The following is a 25169-nucleotide window of genomic DNA, read 5'->3' as shown; positions in this document are numbered from 1 at the left end:
TTTCAAACCTCGTTTTCTCTGCTTTTTTTTAGTTGAAAATTTTGCACTGAAAATTAACAAATGCTTGTATCACTTCGTTTCGTATCTCATATATCGGATGATTAAGTATTGAAATTGGAATGGGGTCGTTACTCGTATGTTTCGTATCTTGTAGGTTTCGTTACTTCAGTAATCAGTAACGAAACATACGAGTAACGATACTGTTTAGAAAGTAACGTTTCGTTACTCGTTACTGAAGCAAATACCAGCTATTTAGTAACGAATACATACGATTTGCTACAGCTCTAGTCGCGACGTTTCGCTGGAGTTTCTTAGCATCTTCAGGGGCGCTTTATTATTACATACATAATATAAAATTACAATTCTTGAAATTGTTTTTATTTTTAGATTTAGGATATTTTTACTCACATAATTTTTTATTTTTATTGCACTTTAGTATTTTTTTTCTAAAAAAAAATTTAACGTAACATTTTTTTAAATAAATTAACATAAAGTTTAATAAATTAAAAACATCACAATTTAACAATATAATTTTTACATCCTAACGCACAACTGAAATATCACAGAATGGCGGTGTTATACAGGGTGTCCCACCCTGAATACAAAAAATTAAATAATATGGAAAAATTACCTGATAAAAAAGTCGGATTTCTTAAGAAAGTAAATTTTATCTCGGTTATTTATTTGAATGCATTTGGTAGCAGGGTTATTCAAGGTTCCGTAACAAAAGAAAAAAATTAGAAAAATTAAGATTTGTAGTCACGGCACATGAAAAACCGTCACAGGGTGACCATTTTTTCGACTTTCTTTCAAATGCTCATACCTCACAAAATATATGGCTGCGATTTTTTCTATTATTTTTCTACCGTTTTCGTTTCGACGTTAACTTTTGAGACACCATGCACCGAAAAAAAAATTTGATAATAACAGCTATCAAATTAACATTTTTCAGTGACAAAAGTCGTCCAACAATTAAAATATCAATTTTGATATTTTGTCATATCATTTTGACATTTTTTAATTTTAGGTGGATAGTAAAAATTTCACTTTCACAATAAAAATATCATTTTGCATTTTTTAAAGTTTAAGTGGATGGTGGAAATTTCACTTTGACAATTAAAATATCAGTGTTGACTAGATTTTACGTTTTAGTTTATTATAATGAAACCTATTTCTTTCTTTTTCTTTTTTATTATATTTATTATTTTAAGTATTTTCTTTCTTTTTTTTTTCAAAACATTACTGAAAGTGAATATTCTTTACAAAATAGTGGTGGTATTATTTTTCTATTATAGGTGATATAATTGTTTTGTTATTTTCTCCCAAACTATGTGAAGTAAAATCTTATTGCCGATCAAATTTTCTCAGTAAATCATACATTTTACTTCGAAAAAACACAAAGCGCCTTTAAATTAGTACACATTAACAATTTTTTATTTTATTTTTTTCAATAATTTGGAATAAGAAATTGATATGAAAAAATGATAATAAAATATCAAAAAAAAAATCCAAAATGTGACATTTAACCCTAGATGGTTATGCTTCGTCGAATCGACGAACACATTTTTCAAATTTTGAAATCTCCCTTAAAACATCCCTAAATAATTTAAACTTTAACTGAGTAAAACATTATGACATCTGCAAAAAATCTTAGTATTTGCTTAGAAACTATGTTAAAAGATTTTACTGCGAAATTTCAGAATCAAATTCACCATAGTTTAGGTACAGCGTAGGTTTTAAGATGGGCTTCGTCGATTCGACGAAGGATAACTTTAGTGTGCGTTAAATATGCATAACCTTCCAGGGTTAAATATCATCCTGATAATAAAAATATTGTTTTAACATTTTATAGAGCATTTTTGGCTGATATTTAAGAAATGTTAAATTGATATTGGTTTTTTTTTTCGGTGTGTATATCGAGTTGATACTGTCAATGTCTTTCTTTAAATTAATTCACTTTTTTTTAGGTATTATTTAGAAACCTTTTTTCCACTTAGAATAGGAACTTAATTAAAAAATAACAAATGCCTAGTAGAAGTACATACTTAGTTATAACGGATTGCCAGCGAAAGTTATTCTAAGTGAATTTTTGTTCAGTTTATCAATGACTTCTCGATATCGGTTTTTCCATGGAAGATGTAAAATGCGAATCAAGGGGCACGGTAGTGCCCAGCCAAGTTCTCTAGCAACTTTGGCACTACACCCTTATTTACAGGAAACAACTCAGGCCATTTTCGACTCCCCTCTAACTTCCACACCAAAGATGCTAGAAATTTCAAACTCACTACATTTGTTGAACTCGTAAAAACCAAACTCCTCACAAAATTTCAGCCTCCTACGATGAGTAGTTTCTGAGATATAGGGCTTCAAAAATCGCAAAAACCGTAACTGACTCACTGACTCACTGACAGATCATCAAAATTATGGAGAACTTCCCGATATCGTAGAAACTTGAAATTTTACACGGTGATAGGACTTGTGGTGTATACAAAGGAAAAAATCGAAAATTTGAGATTTTCAATTCAGGGGGCGTGGCATCCGCCCATTTCCGCTGAATTTTCATCATATATTATAGAGCACTTCTGATTATCGTAGAATCTTGAAATTTGGTAGAATAGTAGAGCTGGTAGTTAATACAAAGGAAAAAATTTAAAACTTGAGAATTTCAGCCAGGGGGCGTGGCAACCGCCCATTTCCGTTGAATTTTCATAAATTATTATAGAGCACTTCTGATTGTCGTAGAATCTTGAAATTTGGTAGAATGGTAGAACTGGTAGGTTATACAAAGGAAAAAATTAAAATTTGAGAATTTCAGCCAGGGGGCGTGGCAACCGCCCATTTCCGCTGAATTTTCATAAATTATTATAGAGCACTTCTGATTGTCGTAGAATCTTGAAATTTGGTAGAATAGTAGAGCTGGTAGTTCATACAAAGGAAAAAATTTAAAACTTGAGAATTTCAGCCAGGGGGCGTGGCAACCGCCCATTTCCGCTGAGTTTTCATAAATTATTATAGAGCACTTCTGATTGTCGTAGAATCTTGAAATTTGGTAGAATGGTAGAGCTGGTAGTTTATACAAAGGAAAAAATTTTAAATTTGAGAATTTCAGGCAGGGGGCGTGGCAACCACCCATTTTCACTGAATTTTCATCAAATATAGAGATTTTATATTCTACAGCCATACCTTGCAAAAAGTAGTGAAATTACAACAAAAACATTACTGTTAAAAAAAGAGCCAAGTTCTCCTATGTTGAAATTATGCTGGCACAAAAAGTACTGAGATGTAAAAGTGTACCAAGTTCTAAAGTTTGGGTTCAAATTCGTATCAATAAAATTTTGATTGTTTACTTGGCAATTTTTGAAATAACTTTAAAAATCGATAATTAAGAAAAATTGTCAAGAGAACAATCAAAATTTTATTGATACGAATTTGAACCCAAACTTTAGAACTTGGTACACTTTTACATCTCAGTACTTTTTGTGCCAGCATAATTTCAACATAGGAGAACTTGGCTCTTTTTTTAACAGTAATGTTTTTGTTGTGATTTATTCTACAGTCTACTACATAAGTGATGAGCTGCTCGTAAAAAAAAAATTAGTTAATTAAGATGGGTTCAAAAAAAAAACATACAAAATTTTCGTGAAAAATAATGACTTCCCGATTTTTACTGTGCCATTGGCGAATAAGGAATTGTCACAGATTGTCTCGCTAGCCGTTATTAAGCTTCTGTCGGCACACGGATGCAAATTTGGCAGAACAAAAATTAAAAGTGGTCACAAAAAAGTGTCTTTATACCTAAGGGTAAAAATACATTTTTTTGGAATTGTGATTATACAATATTCGAATTCCTCGGAAAATTCTACATCACTTTCACACATGATTCTCTATAAAATAGTAAGACTGAAAAAAGTTCTAGCGACATGAAAAAATATAAACCAAATTCGCAAAAAAGAGGTGTGCCTACAGAGGGTTAAGCATGGTTCTTAACTTTGAATAACTTTGTTTTGCAAATATAAGATTTATGGAATATTTTGCAATACTTACTTACATTTTTATTGACGAATCAAAGGTCGATATTGATTTTCAAACCAGGTAGGTACCACTTTTTTTAAAGAGTATACCTTCCATTAAAATGTCTTTGATTGGCAACAATTTAATAACTTCAATTTTCTTCTCAAACAAAATACACTGAATACTGAAATGACTCAATTCGACGTTGCCAATAAATTAACCATTTGCTTTCGTTTTAATTTATTACCTGACATAAAAAATGGTTCAATACCTTACCTACCTTCACTTTTTTAAATTTTGCTAGGTAGGCAAATAGAGTTTTTATGAAAATGTCCTTACTACTGTTTGGCTAAGGACGTGATGTTTTTCTTTATTCATTCAGAGCTACTAGTCATTTTTCTAACAGGTTTACTATAGTTTTCTTTTTCATTTGTTTTCATCTGTCCCATGCGCTTTCTCACGAAGAAGACACATAAAATACATAAATCATATTTTCAGTTCCGAATTTGTCACTTTGTTTTCATATTTCTCCTCCTCACTAAAAATGCATACGTACGTACCTATGCATGTGCATTCTCATTTGTCCTGTAAGGATTTGTTTCCTCGTTCAGTGCGAATTTTTGAGTTGTTGTTTTTTTTTCATTTTTTTTTCTTTTGTTTCTTGCAAACACGTCCTTGCAGACTGAGTTTTTTTTTTTTTTTTGTTTTGTTCAGTGAAAATTTCGAATTTATTAAAATTTATTGAAATATTTTTGTCCTTTCCCTTTCTTTGTTTTTATTTTTTTGTATTCGTTGGATGTGATTTACCTACTCACTGTACACAAAAATCTACACACAGTTCCCATTTGGATTTGATTATATTCCCATCTGTGAAATGGAAGGTTAAACTACCTCTCTGGGTTTGGCAAGGTAATAAAGCCATAATCCGTGGCACAAACGCGCACACCCATGAGCCCTCAAAGCCTTATAGATCCCAGACAATGTGCTATATTATACAGAGACTAAAAAGAATCCAGAAACAAACAAAAAAAAAAATAAAGGATATCAACAGGTTCACTACCTCTTATAGATTTTTATGCAATAATCGTAAAAATATAGAACAAAAAAAAAAATAAAACGAAGGAAATATACAGGAAACACCAGAACCAGTGGATTTGGTTGCGATGGTATAGTGTTTGTGTATAGGTACGCTATGGAACGTGAATGTCCTTGCAAGGGTCTGGATTTCCGCTTTTTATTTGCTCAAGGTTAACAAAACATAAACAAAGGTTTCCCATAGCAAGGATTTTTATGGACCATAAATGTTTATTTTTCTGATGATTTTTGCCGCAGAGCGCAGCCAATTTGTGCACACTAGCGCATACACTGACTCACATCGGAGGGCAAGGTGGTTGGGATTTTTTTTAGATTTTTGTTTGAATACAGATTTTTATGAAATAGAAAAAAAAAGAATATAAATAAAATATATGAGATCCTGCAGGTTGCAATGGCTTTTTAGAAGGCCACAAACCGTTATTCACTTTGAGAGTCATTTAGTTTTATAGGTGTTTGACTTGTTGGAGGTTGAATATATTCTTACCTAGCACTAAAATTTATTTTGAAAAGAAAGTGAAAGTCAGGTTTATTTGCACTCAGTATTTGGTGAAAAGGTAAAGTGCATCTAGATGTAGGAACTACAAAGATTCAAGCATAGGTACAATTCTATGCTTTTTTAGTCGTACTTTATTCAGTCTTTAATTGGTTTGAAATTTATGGCTTCTGAATTGAATTTTTAATATTTCTTTGTTGGGTAGGTACCTATTCTTTATTTGGAATTTGTTTAATCTTTGTTTAATTTTTTTTTTGTTTTGATTACTTCTTAACTTTTTCTTTAAAAAATATTATGCATTCCCCCATTTATATATAACCTTACTCAATCTAAAAGTTACAGAGATAAGTTTTGACACTAAAGGCTGTGTTTGTAAAATTATGTCAATGACTTTCAATTTGTATTTAAGTGCATTTTTGTAAGAAATCAAGTGGCAATAAGTGAACAAAGCTACGAATTAATTAAAAAAAATGTGGTTTTCCTTTTGAAGAACGAATGTTTTTCATTTTAAAAATTATTTATTTCAATTATTTACAAATACAAAAAAAAATTTAATATAAAACCTGGTTTAACTTGGCCCCAAATGTTATCAAAGTTTTCATTTGATCATTTGAATGACCGATTTTGACCGCACCCATTCAATTCTCCACAGTTTTCAAAAATATGATTTTCTCAAAATTTGTTTTTTTTTTTTTTAAACCTTATTAGTATATTCAATAGGAATTTATAAATACACCATTGACATTTTTTTCATTTTTTTCTACAACACAAGAGATAATTTTATTTTTTGATAAAAAAAAAAGGTTTAGAAAGAAAAAAAAATGGTCGTTTTATAAATTATTATAATGAAGTATTTTCTCTCATGACAAACGCTTTTTTAATATAAAAATTTACATATAGTAGAATACTTCAATTTAATTTTATACGTAATTTAATAAAAACCTATATATGTAGGTATAAAATATAAAATTTGTTTTTTTTTTTTGTTTTTTTTTTTTAATTACCTACTAAAAAAGTCATTTCAAATCGTTTGACCTGCAATAATTTTTGTTAAAAAAATTAAATCCTAAGAATCGTTATTTATATTGTATATGTAAGTATAAAATTTTAATTTAGTAAAAAGTTTTGATCGAAACATTAAATATAAAATTAAAAAAGAAGTTACTTGTAAAAAACTGATTAAAAAAAGAAAAAAATTAGTTTTTGTTAAAACCCCAAAATTATTTTTTTTTTTTGAAAAATTTTCTTATTTTTAATACAGAATTTACTAAGTAATCTTTGTACAAAAAATTTTCTTGTTGAAATCTCTTTACTTACGAAGAGTCAAGAACAAGATGTTAGGGCAGGTACCATACATAATGATTCCAAAAATACCTATATTTTTATATTTCAAAAACAAGACAATATTGCAACAGTAGGTACCTATATACATATTTTTTTAAAACTAAAATCGTTGCAATTTCCTTATTTTCTCGTAAATGACTCAACCGATTTTAAAGAATATTTTTTTTTTACAGAAAGTAATTGCGTTGCGGAGATATTAATTTTTCGAATCAAAATTTAATAACTATTTGTTTTTTTTTTTTTATTTATTTTTTTTTTTTTTTCATATCGATTTTCTTGTTGAGAACATTGTTTCCGTGACTCAAAGCAGTGATTTTGTCGTAAGAATTTTTACTTGCTCTATAGGGCAAGTATTGGTTTCGTGTCGAAAAAAAAATTGAGGTTTTAATCAAAACCAACATTACGATGATGGAGAATTCCAAAAAAGTGGTTCTCGCAATTCCGTCCGTCTGTGTGTCTGTGCGTCTGTGCGTCCATCTGTACACATTTCCACAGCCTAAACGGGTGGACGGATTTTCTTCAAATTTGGTACAGATGATTTTTATGGAATTCTGAAAGTTTTTTTTTTTTTGTTTTTTTTATATCTCTTTTAGAACGTATACCTCCCATACAAAAAAATACGATATTGCGAATTTCTCGAAAACGGCTTTAACGATTTTGATTAAACTTTGTATACGCAATTTCTAAAGCAGTGGCAATAAAACTGCATTATTATTTTTTCTCAAAAAAATCAAACAAAAAAAATTTTTTTCATTCAAAAAAATATTGCCCTAAATGTCGGCTCTTCCCCAATATAATTTTTTTTTTTAAATTTATATAGAGCCAGCTTTTCAAACCTACAAGTAGACTTACATAAAAGTGCTTTGAACGGCTAGAGCAAGTACGTGCGACTCCAGTCGTGCATTTTATATTTTTAAAGTTAGGTACCGAATCAACAATTAATAATTAATAAATACATTGATATGAAGACTATTCCAATTCCCTGATGTAGCCCCCTGATTTATTTGAAACAATTTAAGATCTTGAACACTGGGTGTGAAGGTCCGATAATTGGTATAATTCAAATATATTGGAACTACATTTAAAAAAAAAAAAAACATCATGTGTGCAATTCACATGTTTTAGAAGTGAAACCTTTAAAAATCATTTTTCTTGCAAAAAAAAATAGAAAAAATCGACCTATTTTTATTCTATCAATTTCAAATCCATGTTTTTTATATGACAACCTAGATGAATTTTATATCATCTGAAAGCTTTTTGTCTTACCTCAAAATATAGGTATATAATCGATCAAGTCTATGAGACATCTACAAAAAGAGCTAGAATTTTTTGAACTCGATCAATTGCCATCAAAAAAAGCGAAAAAACACGTATTTTTATATTCTCACACTATTAAATCCATTTTTTTTCCCAAACAACCTATACAAATTTTTACACCACCTGAAAGCTTATTGTCTTAGCTCAAAATATATATATCGATCAGGTGTATGAGACATCTACAAAAAGAGCTAGAATTTTTTAAACTCGATGAAATTTCATATAAAAAGCAAAAAAAACAATTATTTTTATGTTCTCATGCTATTAAATCAATTTTTTTGTTTGACAACCTGTAAAAAATTTTATACCATGAGAAAGCTTATTGTTTCACCTTGTATAATGATGTATAAATCTTATTTTAAAGATGTCTACAAGAGAAGTTAGATTTTTTTAAAGTCAACCATGTCGAATTTTCAGACTGAGATTACGGTGTTTCCCACACTGGTGGCTGTTCGGGGGGCAACAGATCTCCACTGGTGTTTTGAGGTATTTTTAAATTTTTTTTCAATTTAAGATTGTGTAACTTATAAGGTTATGTTACCAGCATGCGTATTAAAGTTAAATCAAATTTGTATGTGCACTAGATCAAAAGATATAACGTGTGTTGGAAAAGAACATCTTTTTACCGTTATCTCCGAATTTTGAATATGAAATTATTTGAAATTTTGTACAATTATAATTTATTTAATTACCTATCTACAATACAAATTTCATTCATCTATCTATTAAAACAAAAAAGTTATAACAAGTTGAAGTCGTGTCGCGTTTTCGTTTCATCTTGTTTCAAATCACTACGATACTAAAGAAGTTTTCACTTCAAAAATCATGTGTCAATGCTACAGATTGTGTTCAAATTAGACTCATAAGTTGAAAGAACCATTTTTCATCGTTTTTTTTTTTAGATTCACGGACAGGATTTTCTCAAAACTATCGCTTACCCAGATATTTTTTTATACACGATAATTATTATATGAAATTCCGAAATGCAAAATTAGTTCTTTAAAAATAACATGTAAAACTTACTGGGTTTTTCCAAAATTTTTAATACGTCCAATTTTAGGTTTTCAACTGATATCTAGATACTTCTATTATCTGGAGACTGCTCAGAAATCAAAAGTTTCTTATAATTCTACAAAAATTAGGGTGGTTTGATTTAATAGAAAACTTAAATATTTAAGTTTAAATTAAATGCTTATTTTCTACCTATTACTCTGTTTATGTTAATTAGATTTATCTCTTCAGCAAAACAGAAAATTAGAAATATAAGATTTTATTTAGTTTAGTTTTTTTTTAAATAAAACTTATAAAATAATCAAGGGCATAATGTGACCCAAGTTGGTATAAAAGATCTCAGTTTTTATATTTACATATATGTGAACTATCATAACTAGCTTCTACAGAAGTATCTTCTTCGGTATGCTTCCAACCAGGTTTCACATTATCTTCCAAATTCTTCTCAACTACCAATTTCTTCACTGGACTGTAGTATTCCAAGATACTATTAGCACTTATTCTTTGATCTTCAGGAAACATTATTGCCAAAGTTTCGTTGAATGGTTTTGAAGTACCAAGTTGCATTGTTTTTCTGTTTAAAAAGTAAAAAAAATTACAAAACTCAACTCAAAAACAATGTTTTTCTTGACTAAATTTACTTTAAAACATCGCCAACAGCTTTGGATCCAAAATTATCACAAAGATGTAAAGGTTCTTTAGGATATTTACCACTTAATTCACAGAAATTTTTATGCATTTGATAGCTAAAGATTTCCGCGTCAAATTTTCTGAAATAAAAAAGTTTGAAGTTTTGAAAAAGTTAAGTTCATACATTCTTACCTCGATTGAGTATTATCTTTCATATCTTGGTAAAATGAAGCAGGAATGTCAGTAACTTCTGAATCCGTTTTATCAATTCTTGATGATTCAACACCAGCATATTTATCCATAAGCTCCCAATACTTTTTGTTAAGATCTTTTAGCTCAACATTTCCTGACACAAGATCAGCCATCAATTTCACATGCACAAAATCGGTTACAATATTCAACAAACTTTCAATACTCTATAACGAAATGATATGAAAATATAAAAATTTCCATTCGGATTTAATGACAAACCTTTCTCATAAGTCGATTCATTTCCACTGCATCAGTGATATTAAAATTGAGAATCATTTGATTGTTCTTCAAGCTTTGATAATTAGATGCTGATAAAATAATTGCTTTTCCAATTGCATGTTCTAAATCGTGGGTAGCAAAGTAATAAGCTGGAAGACCAGTCATTTCTTTGGCGTAATAAAGTTTTGCCATATCCGAATAAGCATCAAGGAATTGTCCTAAATTCCTTATGACACAAAACTCTAGATGAACATTAGGACTTGAATAATATACATCAGCTTTGCAACCATATGGATCTCCATTTCTTTGGATAATTATATCTTCTCCCCAAATTTTTGACGGAAATTTTGTAAATCCTAATTCTTCATAATACCCAGCCGCATATTCATACAAATCATAGGGAGAAAAATTTCTATCCAAAACATAATCAACTGGAGGAAGATCTTCGTATGGAAATAGTTCTTCAATAATACTTCCATTTTTCCAAACCTGAGCTATTACTTGTTCGAAGAGATGATGTGGTATTAAGCCGTCGGATTTTATAATAGAATTGCCATATTTTTTCTGCAAGTCAGTTCGAATGAAAGCGTGTAGCTCATTATAAAGTGGTTGGATGTCATTCATTAGATTTTCCATTTCAGTGAGGTTATACTCACGTAACCAAAATTGTAGAGGTGACAAATCTGTTAGAAAAAATATTTTACAAGTAACATAATAAATTTACATGTTTTAAACTAAAAAGGTATAGCTAAGTGCCAGCTAACGCACACTAAGAGTAATGTTCCAGAATAATAGGCAAAAAAAAAAGTATTCATATTTTCGATATCGAACTTTCATTAAAAATGTAATATTTTCTTAACGGATATAAGCTAATTTTCAGAAAACAAAATATTGAAACTATTTTAAAAAAGTTTGAAAAACTTCAATTCTTGCAACAAAGAAAAACATATCAATTTAATAGAAAGCAGAAAAGCCTTCAATTTGTCAATGAACCACTTTTCGATATCCCTTACAGTTTTTATAAGAAGTATATCTAATGAAAACCGTTATTTGTAACTGTTACATTTTAATGAACAGAAACATGGTACAAAAAATGAGATAATCGCATTAGCTTAAAACGCACCGAAAAAAGACCAAATCAATTTAACATACCTATTTTAAGTATCAAATTAACATTTTTTTTAAATATCAGCAAAAAATGATGGAAAAAGTGTTTTATGATAATTAAAATATCAAAACAATATTTTTATTATAAGAATGATAGTTAAATATAAAATTTTTTTTTATATTTTAATATCAATTTATCATATCAATTTTTCATCTGTTTCTCATTTAAAATTATTGAAAAATCTTAAATTAAAAACTCTTAGGATCAATTTATTCACACTCCATTAAATTTAAAGTCGTTGTTAAAAATGAAAATTCTGTCAAATCACATGAAATATCATAAACTACAACTTTAAATCTAGTCAATATTGATAATCAACCTAAAATTAAAATATGTCAATCAATAATCATATAAAAATTGATTTCTTAATTGCTGGACGACTTTTGTTACTTAAAAATGTTAATTTGATAGCTGTTTTTATCAAATTTTTCTTTCGATGTACTACTTAAAACACATTTTGATGATTACCACCGTTGAAGAGTTTACATAACATACACAAGAAAATTTCCAATTGGATGTGAAAGAGGGCAATTACACGGAGAAAAAAGGGTATCTTAAGATAAGATGATACCCACCTTAAATTTCACCCTCTTAAAACAATACGACTTCCGCTTAAATTCTGTAATAAATAAATAAAAATATTTCCAACAGTGCGATAGACTGATGATAAAGCACTCGTCTAGTGACCAAACAGCTGTAGGTTGGATCTCCAGTGTCTGACATTTTTTTTTTTAATTAAAAGTTTCCACACAAAAATAAGATGATATTCCGCTTAAATTAAGTGGATATCTTATAAATTTGCACATTCAAAAAATTAAGAAGATTTGATGTCTTAACGCACAGATCGTTCAATTCTAAGTAACTTAATTTTTGACTCGTTAAAATAGCATATATAAAATTCAGTTGAGCTGTACAAATTTAAAAAAAAATCCACACAAACTTACGTGTAATTTTTATGGTAAATCTTCAAACGGGGAGGGTGAGTGCCAAATCTTAATTTTAAGGGCTCAAATTTTTAGGAAATTTTTTGTTGGGTATTTCTAACAAAATTTTAAAATATGATTGACAAAAAAAAAATGGGTCACCAAAAATAAAAGCACCCTTATAAACAAACACATTGAATAATTTTCACTTTCAATACCATAATTTAAAAAGAGAATTTATTATAAAAACGCAAGGACTTAAAAGTAAAAAGGTCTGTCAATATTTATACGGATTTTTTCCATTCTTCAATCTTAAAACTCACCTGTTAAATTCGCTGCATCTCTCAATCCTTCTAAAATTAAATCCATGTTCTCTTTTGCCCATTTGCCACTTGATTTTCTCACTTGTCCCCAATAATATTGAATTTCCATCGAATTATTAGACTTTGCTCTTATTGTTTCTGGTATACGCCAATCCGATGGCAAAATATCAAAATCATCATAGTTAATATTTTCATCACATTTTTCAGCATAAAAATAGTTTTCGTGTAACAGTATCTCTTCAAGGTCATCCAATGCATCGACTATCTCATTATATTGTTCTCCACCGATAATCATTAAGTCAGCAATTTTAACAATTTCTTCAAAAGCATATTTCAATTCGTTATCTTGGAAATTTTTGTAATCAAACATTTTAGCCTGATTAACAATATCAATCAAAAGTATTGATTCATTTAAAATAGATTGCGATTGATCAAATATAAGTTCTTCATTATCATTAAATTGTTCATCTCTAAGATTATCGTAAAATTTAAATAATTTTTCACTTGTTTCAAGAAGAAATTTTTTCCCTTCTTCAATTTCATTGGAATTCGATAACTCGGTTGCATCGCAAATCTGGAGGAAATTTTAAAATTTTTAATCAATTTTACTTTCAAATTTAATTTTTTTTTTATACCGAAAATGTAGAAGTTACACCCAATAACAATGTGCAGAGAATTAACTTGTACATTATCGCCGAAATAATAAAAATTACAATTTTAACTGACTTTTATATTCTTTTTTAACTTGAATTGATGTGATTTCGCGCGCGTACTGAGTTGAAAACAATAGAATATCTTATTTTATATTAAAAATTAGTTATTTTTAGTTAAACCATGCATGACAGCACTCAATTATTGTAATTGCTTTAATAAAATAGGCAAAAATTGGCAAAGTAAATCTTGCGATGTGGAAAAGATTCTTAAACTATTACTTTTCCCACAAACGGTCAATAATTATGTAAGAAAATGACTACGAAAAAGCAATTAAATTTGCTTTTAAAATAAACCTGTTTGTCGAATTACACCTCACAATTAGCTAGATTGTTTGTTCTTCATTATTCAAAGATAATATTTTTTACAGTTAGTCTCGCTTAAATTTGCCCGAACAAAAATGTATATGACAAAGAAATCTTCTTAATTGTTGTGATGATATGGATGCGTTTTTTTCAATGATTTCTATTTGCATTGAGAAAAATACCCATTTTTGAAATTTTTCAAAAAAAAAAAAAAACTGAAACATCCCTGAAAAAAATTATGAACAACCTGGAACAACTTTCAAAAATAAACATTTTTTTGAAAAAAGGGGAATACACTTTAAAAGTTTTCAAAAAAATGGTTTTGAAAAATTTTAGGTAGGTAGGTACATGATTGACCACCTTTTAACTTTTTTTTTTATTTCCGATCCTGGAAACAAAATGATTTAGATAAGCAATTTTTGTAAAAAATATTTCGGAACCGGGATATTAAATTTTGAAAATTCTTAAAATAAATCATTTTTTATATCTTCTTTTTTTCGAAAATCTCTTAGCCGCAAAATTTTTCAAAACCACTTTTTGTTTAACTGTTTGAGGCTTTAACTCTGTGATGTAAGCACTTTTTTGAAACAGTTATTTTTGAAAGATGTTCCCGGTTTGTTCCATTTTTTTTTTTTAGAAAAAAAAACCCGTTTTGACCACTTTTCGAAAATTCAATTTTCGACCGTTGTTCCTGATTTTGAATGTTATTTATACCTTATAAATTTCTAAATTTTTAGACCTTCAAATTTAATATTTAAAAAATTAGATTTTAAAGCCAAACAAGCCAACCTACCTATATTTCTGTATACTTTTTACTTGCGAAATAGGTACTATAGGTATATCAAGTTATGCATTCGTACAAAAAGTGGGTCTCGGAAGTCCGTTTTTCTGTCTGTCTGTATAAGGAGCTAAAACCTAAACGGATGGACCGATTGACTTAAAATTTGGAATGTAGCATTTTTTGGAGACTCTCCATAGGTTTTTTTGAAATTAATTTTTTTGTACCAAAAATAGGTACTTGTCCTTAGTTTTTTAAAAAACGGCTCTAAGGATTTTGAAATTTTTTTTTCTAAAAATGCATCTTAATATATCAATCAAAACTGCATACTTGTTTGGGAGGGCAATTTGATTTCAGATTTTGTTTTATTAAAAAAAAAAAAAACGAATTTTATGTTTTTTTTTTTTGCATCAATATACATATAGTACCTATATTTCCCAAATTTCTATATAAAAAGTCTTAAGAATTTAAAAAACTTGAACTCTAAGAGCAAGTTCGTGCGACCCAGTCATGCATTTTATTTAATCTTTGAAAAAGTTTTAATTTAAATTGCAAAATTTCTTATTTTAAAGATATACCTAGTTTTGTACCTAAACATTTTTCAAAAAAACTAATTAAAAAAATATTTTGAATTTTCGTTTTTGTGAAAATTTTTGAAAATTAAAAAAAAAACATTTATGATGTAGGTACTTTGAAAGTGCATTTTTGAGTTGTAAAAACTTTCAATCTTTCACTTTCTTATCTATATCATTGGTGCCTTAATATATTGGGGAAAAAAAATATATGCCGTTTTGCTACCTATGTCTAACAAGTCCAAAAAAAATCATGTAGCAACCTAGAAAAGTATTTTTTTAAATTAGTTTTTTGTCACTCAGTGTTTTGTATCTACATGTTAAATTTTAATCTACCTACAGAAATCGTTATCAAGTTCAAGAATCTAATAGCTCCCAGATTATGATTATCATAAACATTCACAAGCTTCCGTTATTAATTAAAGCTCATTTGCTTTGAAAAATGAAAAGATTTGCGCATTTTATTCGCCTTTAGTTCTTTTGTTTAAACAACGCATACTTTCCAGTTATAAATTCAATACTTTCATACGAAAGCTTTTTTATGGGAAAACACCTTCTTTTTAGTTAATTCACTTGTTTTACAATTTTATCTGAATAAAAATAGAATCTTTCAAATATTTAAATAAAAGAGACGCAATTGCATCGGAGCTAAGTCGTGTTGTTGAAATGTGGAAGCTCTAAATATAAACATTTGAAAATTGCAAAAAAAAAAAATGTTGAACATTCAGACAATTACCTGATGAAGAACATTTATAAACTGAACAGCTTTTGGAGTAGCGAGTAGGTACTTCTAGAACGTGGTTTTTGTCTTATAATATTAATTTTGTACTTTCAATCTCAAGGCCTCTTGTCACAAATTTGTGGGCCTTACACACCACCCTCTCCGTCTGTAATCGCCATTAACATTATTACTTAAAACAAGTATTGCGGTTTCTCGTAACCAAAAGTAGCTAAAATTGTGTTTTTTGTTTGAGCTATATCGCCTGTAAACAAAATGTATAAAGTAAAGGACCTTGTGGTAACCCAGCCACTATTTCTCTTAAGTTTGAAAAGTCATGTCCGAATGAATGGTAATGAGTTCTTCAGGCAGAAGAGGACATCTTCAAACTAGGGCGTTTTTCAAACTAGGGCTTTTTTGAAAGTATGTTTTTTTTTTACATTAGAGAATTTTTCAAGAAAGGAAGTTTTTGCAGGAAGGGTATTTCTATTTTACGCTTCCCTGTGAGTACATGCTCGGAATTTATTGAAACAGGATGGCAAATTTAGTTTTTTGGGAAGTAATTCTTATATTAACTTGAAATTAAAGCTTAGAAAACCGGAAATAAGACGGTGTATGTTCATAAAGCTATGTTAACAATTTTATGATGTCGAAACCTGATTTGACTGCACTAAAATAAGCTCTCCGCTTTTTAGATTTAACAAAGAAGAATCATGTATATCCTTATACTTAATCATCTTCACCTAGGAATAGATCAATATTTAAAACCCTAAATCACATCTTACATAATTTGGTATACCTACGAGCTACGAACCTGGCAAAAAACTTGTTGTTGAAATAGGGTGTTTTCATAAACGTCTGCCTAACTTATACGCCTGCGAAGCCAAAATTTAATGGCTGCAGAAGTCATGAAGAACTTTATTTGGCTCTTGATTCGATGTTTTTATTGTTGATAAATGTAAATTATCAAAAAAAAAAAAAAACAAAATTGAAAAGCAAACATATTAATTTATAGGTAAAGCTATGATTACACGGTCAACGAAATCGGTCAACGCGTTGACTCTCTGACGTAAAAATGACGTCACAATCTGTCCCAATAGTGTCACGTCGTGTGATCGTCAACGAAAACTGCTGTCATTGCGTTGACGGGTACGATGACTCTCGCGTTGACACACATTTTTGGGTCAACGCATTGACTATTTTCGATGACCGTGTAATCTCTCTGTCAGTGCCATTGGGACGCGTTGACAGGGTTTTAGGACTGGGTGTCATCGCAATGACCCTGTCCCAGCGTTGACGGGGCAGAATTTAATACCGTGTCATCGTTTCAGAATGACATTGTTTTTTGTATAGAAATGTGATGAAAGTTGGATTGGGAACATTTTTTGTAGGACAATTTTTTGAATGATGTACCGTTTTAGAGGGCGGGGGTTCTCATTTTATCATTTCTTCATTTCACCTTTTTGTTTTTTTTTACAAAAAAAACTTTTCGGTATGGCCGTGGCATCCATGTTGGATGCAAAAAATTTTTTTTTTACAAAAAACCAAAAACCATTTGTATATTCTAAGCTACATTTTAAGACCATTACCATTAACATTGGGTGCGGCGTTCCTATGCTATAAGCGTTTGAAGGTGGCCATGTTGATTTTTTTTTCGATTTTTTTAAAATCAAACGTCGAAACTTTTTATTTTTTTTTCTAATTTTTCGACTAAACTTTAGTAATTTTACATTTATATCCGTTCAAAAATCCTATCAAAATTAATTTAAGACTTTTATCTTAAAAGTGCACTGCGTATATCTCGAAATATTTACATTTGAATGCAACCAAGTCAAACAAATTTTCGTTTAATTTTTCTATGATAGCTTTTTTCAAATCTCATTTTCTCCGCTTTTTTTGTTTAAAAATATTTTTGGAAAATTTAAATTTTTGCTTTGTGTCAAACCGTGTGATCAACAAAGTTTTGTGAGTCAACGCGTTGACACTGCTAAGTAAACGTCACGTTGACACACCTGCGGGTCAACGTAATTTAGGACAATATTGACGCAATAGTGTCAATCGTGTGATAGTCAATGTTTTAGGCATTGACACTGTGAACGTTGACGGTGAGATGACAGAGAGAATATGGAATTTTTCTTGACGTCAGAGAGTCAACGCGTTGACCGATTTCATTGACCGTGTAATCATAGCTTAAGGGTGGTAAAAAAAATTTTTTTTTTAATTTTTCGAAAAATTTGATTTTTAATCACACAGACAATTTTTAAATCGTGTTTTTTGAGATAATGAGTTTAAATTCATATTTTTCGTATTAGGGTGGCTCTAAAGAATTCCAAAAAAAAATCAAAGTGGATATTATTTTGACCAAATTATCGAAGAAAAAAAAAATTACATTAGGGTGGTTCAAAAAAATTTTGTTTTAATTAATTGAAAAAAAAATAAATTAATAATTTTCACTGCAGAGAAAGATTGTAAAATATGGGTTATGAAATATAATATTAAATTTGATTAGGTATTTTCGCATTAGGGGGCTCAGAAAAATGGTATATTACCTATACATTTACGCTTGGATTTTATTAATTTGACATAAATTTAATATTACCAAATACCAACTATATCAAAAAACGCAATTTTTTTCAAACGCAAAAAAAAACTTTCTTGAACACCCTAATTAAATTTTTTTTTCATCGATAATTTGTTTCACTCGTTGTTTTCATTATTTTTTCTTAGAAGAAAGTATGTATTTTTTTTTTGCGCCACCCTAATGTAACACGGTTTACAAATTTCCGTATTATTAAAAACTATTTTTTCGGGAACTGCAAAGTAAATACCTATTCTCATTCTGTGCTCATTTTTCATACTTTTTTTCTGACGTTTATGAACGCACAGCGACTGCTGAAAATTGTACTACCGCAGGCCTGCAAATATTCTGCAGAATTGGTGTGTTCTTTAATGTATCAAAGCAGAAAGATGATTGTACTAACGCAGATTTCTGACATCCCAATAGGCTGTTCTCAAAATTATTTCACAAAGCCTTATTAAAAAGCACATTGCATACTACAGTCATTGATGCAAGTGATGTAGTCTGACAAGAAATGCATATGCCCCTGAGCTCAGATTAGATAATGAGAAAAACTATGAAAACTAATTCGTAACCAGACAGTCATTATTATTCGAGAGTAACTTTAATATTACCTGGTTAACTAGTGTTAACTGATTCATAACAACAACATATAATTAAAACAGATAAACATAAAAAAACAATAATAAATAGAGTTATAAATAAACAAAATCATATAAACTTGTATTGCCTTACAAATTGATTACAGTTGAATTTGAAATTAGTATTTTAATAGATCTTACAGATTCGTTACCTACTCTCATTAAGTAAAAAATAGTTAAGTTCATCAAAACAGTTGAATTTGAGTGAAATTTGTTGAAAATACAAATTGCATTTCTAAAACAATTTCGATCGGAAACCCCCTTTTTGCCAGTTTAAATTTATTATTTTATAAATAACATTGATTGAAATTAGTTTCAAGTTTGTAATTTAAACAGAATTATAAAATTTCATGTGATTTATATATGCAAACAATGAATAAAATTATCACAATGATAGTTTCGATATAAAACAAACTGTCGAAGATAATCATAGCTCAGTTGTTCAGTGTCAGTGATCTTGTGAAAAATTCTTAGAGGAAATACATTTCGTAAAAAATTATGGAAAGAATATTCATTTACTTGGCAGTTTTTGGAATTCTTCTAATTGCGGTAAGAAAAACAAAACTCATCCAAATTTGTACAAATGTTTAATTGAAAGTTTTATTCCATCAGCTTTGCCATAGCGCACCATTGAATTCCAACGAAGCAGAAGCTAAAAAATTCCTCAATCAAACAAGTGACAAATTATTTCACCTTTTCGATGATAATGCAAAAAGAGCTTATTCCAAGAACAGTGATGAATCTAATTCTTACGATGTTCGAGAAGAAAATATCAATTTTTCAAAAGTTTTGAAAAGTATTGTTGAAAATGCTAGAAAATTTGACTTTAAAAATTTTAAAGACAAAGAATTGCAATACGCCTTCGAAGAAGTGGTTAAAGTTGCTGATGACAAAATTATTGGACCAGAAAAATTTCTAGAAATACACGATTCCCTTGAAGAATTTGACAATATTACCAAGCATAAAAACACTCAAGTATACGGTGACAAAAGCTCTAAGAAAGTTGCATTAAATCATTATTATCAGAAGATATTTGAAAGATGTGATGATCCAATGGAATTGCATTTCTATTGGATTGCTTTGAGGACATTGACTGGCGAATGGGCAAAAGACAATCTTGATAAAACAATCAATGGATTAAAAGAAGCTGCTAAGTTGAGTGGTAGGTTAAAGTAAGCTTTGGGTAAAGGTTGTTTTTTTTTTAACGAATCTTTTTTTTAGAAATGACTCCCTTGGAATTTTGGTTGAGAGGCTTCAACATGACTGATATGGAAAAATTTGTGGAGGAAACTCGACCTCTTTATTTGGAACTTCATGCATTTCTTCGTAATCAATTAAAAAAGAAATACGGTGAATCTGTTATCCTGCCCGATGGACTTATTCAAGCACATGTTATGGATCAGATTCAATATCAAATTTTGACAAACAAGAGTATTATTGAAGACATGTTCCCATATGAGAATCTACCTTCATTCGATACGATCATAAAAGACAAATTCACGGCAAAAGAGATATACGAAATTGCGGAGAAATTTTATGAAAACTTGGGTTTTGAGAAGTATCCTGCAAGTTTTTGGGGAGATCGAATAAGGATGTACACTTCTGATGATGATGATTATGTTGATGAAGATGAAAGTGATGAAAAAGATGAAAATGATCAAAATAAACAAAATGTTCAAACTGAACATAGTGAAAATGACGAAAGTGGTGGTAACGATAATGAAGATGAAGATGAACATGACGATGAAGATGATGAATGTTCACCCAGAAATCATCATTTTACGCCAAATATTTATTTAGAATTTTGTGAGAAAATAGACTACCACGGTTTTCTAAATGCATATGCCGACATGGGATACATCTATTATGCTAAGGAAATGAAGGATCTTCCAACATATTTCTTCAATTACCCCCATTATTTGGAATATACAATTGGTAATGCTGTGATGTTATCGGCGTCAAGTACTCACAATTTGAAAGCAATTGGTATGCTTCCCAATACTAAGATCATCACACCGGAAGTTGAAATAAATGCTCTTTTAAGAAATGTACGTAGGTATAGATGATATCTGAAAATTGTTGACTGGTCTAATTTGATTCTTCTTTCTTTTAAAGGCTATTGGCACTCTTGTATACATTCCATTGAATTTTGTTAATACTAAGGTTATGGCTGATCTGTTAACAGGAAACGTGAAAATGGCAGATTTAAATAAACATTATTGGCATCTAATGGAGAAATATGCAGGTATTGGTACACCAGAGTTTCATGAGTCTGATACTCTTGATTTATCATCTGACTTTTATACAGAAATGAATGATAATTTGATGTCAAGGTAATGTTTTGGAACATTATTTTTTCCAAAAATTACTTAATTTTTTTCTGATTATAGTGATCTCACAAATGGTATGCTAAGTTATCAAATCTACAAAAGATTATGTGAAATTAGTGGAAAATATCCTAAAGAACCATTACATTTATGTGATATCAGTGGAAGCAAAGATGCTGGAAATGCTTTAAAGTATGTTTGCTAAACTATGGTTGTAAGAAAATCATTTTTTAATGCATTTGTTTTCCATTAAAAATTAAAAAAAAAAATTTAATGGCAAATCAAAAAAAATTTCATTGAGAAAATAATATATATTGCAAACAAAAAAATTTACATTAAAAAAAAGTTATCGCAAACACAAAATTTTCGGAATTGAAAAATGAAATCAATGCAAAATGTCTGCATTAAATATTTTTGTTTAATATTCCTCGAATTTCTTAAAATCAATGCAAAATGTCTGCATTAAATATTTTTGTTTAATATTCCTCGAATTTCTTAAAATTTTGACTTGGCCTTACATTAGGTTCGATATTATCGTTGAAACTGCTAATGTATGGTCAAATAGTCAAAATTTTAAGAAATTCGACGAATGTTAAAAAAAAAATATTTAAAGCGTTGAATTTTTTTTTAATGCACACTGAAAATAATAAATTTCGTAAAATTACGAAAATCGTTTCATACACTACATTTTCCTTGGTCCAACGAAACTTTCGTTGGCTCAACGAAAATATGTAATTTTTCGTAATACCTATGAAAACCTTCATCAATTAATGAAAACGTTTCATACACTTTTTCTCCCTTTTTAGTGCCAAAAAATCCAATTCAATGAAAAGATTCATCAATTAACGAAAAATTTCATACTCATTTTAAAGAATAAAAATAAGAATTTTTTCCTTAATTTATCAAAGTTTTAATTAAGTAACGAAAAAATTCATTAACTTCTGAAATTGAACATTAACTAACTAAAATCTTCATAAGCTTATGAAAATTCTTCATATACTAATGAAATATTACATTGGCTTATGAAAAAATACATCAGTTAACGAAAAAAATCGTTGCCTTACAAAAAAAAAAACGTAGACTTGGGTGCATTTCTGTTTTAATGATTAAAAATTGAATCTTGCTTTATATAGTTCACATTATGTTTTTGTTTAAAAATCTATGTAAGTTGAGTTGAATATAAAAAATATTTGCGTAGTGACAAGGTGTCTCACGATAAGTCGGACTCATCAGTTGACTTAAATGAGCTCAACCTTGTCGAAACGCCAATTTTTGGTTTGGACTGTAAATTAATAATTTAACAAGTCCAATAAATAAATACTTTAATCTACTAAAAAAAAAATAATACAACGAAAAGTTTCGTTAGCTAACGAATATTTTTTCGTAATTTAATTAAAATATTCATAAAACTTACGAAAAAATTCGTTAGCTAACGAAAGTTCTTTCATAAATTAATCAAAAAATACATTGACTAACGAAAAATATCACCGTGGTTAGTTAAATTTTACGTTAATCGATGAAAAATTTCGTAAAGTGATGTAAAAATTCATTAACTCTCGATCAAAAATTTTTATGAAAAATTTCATTAAAATACTACAGTTTTCGTTGATCGATGAAGTTCTTCATTAACGTATGAAAGATATTTCGTTGAGCCAATTAAATTTTTCATCGGCTGAAAATTAATTAAATTTTCGTTGGCTCAACGAATTTTTTCGTTGTATTTACGTAAGGATTTGGTCAGTGTGCATTAAATATTTTTTTTTTAATATTCCTCGAATTTCTTAAAATTTTGACTTAGCCTTACTAGGTTCGATATTAGGTAGGGGAGAGTGGGGCTAAATGTAACAGGGGTAAGAATTAACAGCTAAAAAAAGCGATGTTCCTTTCAATATTAAGAAACGCGTAAAGGAGAAAAATGCTCAATTTTTGCATATCTACCAGCACATTTCCTTCAGATGAAGATTAGACGACAGGGTGAGAAGTTACACTAGTGGTGCCCAAAAAATGCATGTTTGTAACTTTTTTTTTTAATTTTATTTTTGGTCTACCTCTTTACCCGAAAAAGATAGAGTGCTAAGTGTTTTTTAGTTAGGTATATATGCAACTGTGTTTTGTCTCAAATTGCGTGTATATGTTATGTCTATATCAGTTTCGCTTTTTTTTTAAATTGATTTTATGTGCCAAATTTAATGCTGGGGCTAGTTGTAACATTTTTCCGGGGCAAGTTGTACCATGTAAAAACCTACCTATACTGAAAAATTGTTTACCTAATATAATTAACAACCCTGAATATGAATGCTTGTAATTGAATTTGTATTTATTTTGAAATTGGAAACACATTTTTGAACCACCACTTGAATTCATAAAGCTTATAAAACATTTTATGAATTCTAATAACTTTTATTTAAGACTACTGTCAAATTTTCTCTGGAAATCTTGGATTTGCTCCACTTTTTACAAATTTGCACCAAAATTTCATGACTGAGGTTTGTTTTTATTGTTATTAATTAAAAATAAATAAATATAAACAAATAAAGGTATTTTTCTCTTGTTTTTAGTTCTTGGTACAACCTACCCCGGTACGTGTTACACTTTGCCCCGTATGTGGGGTAAGTTGAAACAACACGATTTTTTTTTTGGAAGCTTTATTTTTCAACATTACCGTTATGTTTTGCTAAATTTTTATGATGGATCTTGGAGCTAAAATATGGGTCTTTAATTTAAAAAAGGTCTGGTTGACCTACTTTCAAATTTGTAGGAGAACCATCGATTTTAGAAAAAAGTGTTACATTTGGCCCCACTCTCCCCTATATAGTTGAAACTGCTAATGTTTCAAATAGTCAAAATTTTAAGAAATTCGACGAATATTAAAAAAAAATAATTAAAGCGTTGAATTTTTTTTGTTCCGGAAAATTTTGTATTTCCAATAAATTTTTTTTTGTAATGGAAATATTTTTCAGTTGCAATAAATATTTTTTAATGCTAATTTTTTTCAGTTGCAATAAATATTTTTTTCAATGCATTTTTTTTTGTATTTGCAAAAAATATTTTTTTTTTTTAATTGCAATGGTATTTTTTTTTCAATTGATATTTTGTACAACCCTACTCAAAACACAGTTTTTTGATGATTTGATATTGATATTTTTTTATTTCTAGAAAAATGATGAGACTTGGAGTCTCAAAACCATTCTACAAGGTACTTGCAACAATGTTTCCAGAAAATCCAACAATTAGAACTGAAGGTATTTTGGAATATTACGCTCCAATTAAGAACTTGATTACTGAGAAGAATAAGGAAGCTAATGTGAAGATTGGTTGGAAATCTTCTTCTAGCTGAAGTTAAACTAGAAAAAAAATATCATTCATAACATTACTAAACTAAGTAATATATAAAGTGGTTTGCACTTAATTGCAAATTAATCAGAATAAAAAAACTGCTTCATTAATATTTATTATTACCGTGTTATTTAATTGTTAGGTTAAAAAAATTCAAAAAATTAAAGGAATATTGAGAACGTTGTCCTCATAGTGAAGCAGCTTTTATGTACCAGCTTTGTATTGTATAAGAGAAAAATCTTACATAAAACGGTGCTTATGAAATAGGGCTTTTAACAATTTTTTATTTGAAATGGATAAGTCGAAAACCCAATTAAATAGAAGAAAAAGTTCAGCTGAAACCCTGTTAATCATTAGTTTACAGTTAAAATATTAGTACAAAAAATCAATACCTACATAAAAAAATGTTACTTTGGC

At 29.0% G+C, this 25169-nt stretch overlaps 2 protein-coding genes across 2 annotated transcripts; one reads left to right on the top strand and one right to left on the bottom strand.

Annotated features, from left to right (window-relative positions):
• Positions 1–9607: 9607 nt before the first annotated feature.
• On the bottom strand, positions 9608–13540 carry LOC129915657 (angiotensin-converting enzyme-like). Its single transcript, XM_055995306.1, has 6 exons — positions 13422–13540; positions 12787–13360; positions 10373–11055; positions 10094–10317; positions 9913–10041; positions 9608–9845 (listed from the first exon to the last, which is right to left on the bottom strand). Exons 1-6 carry the CDS (start codon positions 13473–13475, stop codon positions 9611–9613), a joined length of 1899 nt encoding a protein of 632 aa, XP_055851281.1. The 5' UTR covers positions 13476–13540; the 3' UTR covers positions 9608–9610.
• Positions 13541–19513: 5973 nt separating this feature from the next.
• Positions 19514–24868, top strand: LOC129915656 (angiotensin-converting enzyme-like). Its single transcript, XM_055995305.1, has 6 exons — positions 19514–19638; positions 19702–20251; positions 20311–21137; positions 21205–21422; positions 21480–21608; positions 24573–24868. Exons 1-6 carry the CDS (start codon positions 19588–19590, stop codon positions 24751–24753), a joined length of 1956 nt encoding a protein of 651 aa, XP_055851280.1. The 5' UTR covers positions 19514–19587; the 3' UTR covers positions 24754–24868.
• The last annotated feature ends 301 nt before the right edge of the window (positions 24869–25169 follow it).

This window comes from Episyrphus balteatus, chromosome 3, assembly GCF_945859705.1.
Source record: "Episyrphus balteatus chromosome 3, idEpiBalt1.1, whole genome shotgun sequence".
Classification (NCBI taxonomy): Eukaryota; Metazoa; Arthropoda; class Insecta; order Diptera; family Syrphidae; genus Episyrphus; species Episyrphus balteatus.
Note: the sequence above shows the minus strand (reverse complement) of the source record. Positions and strands in the feature narration are given on the sequence as shown.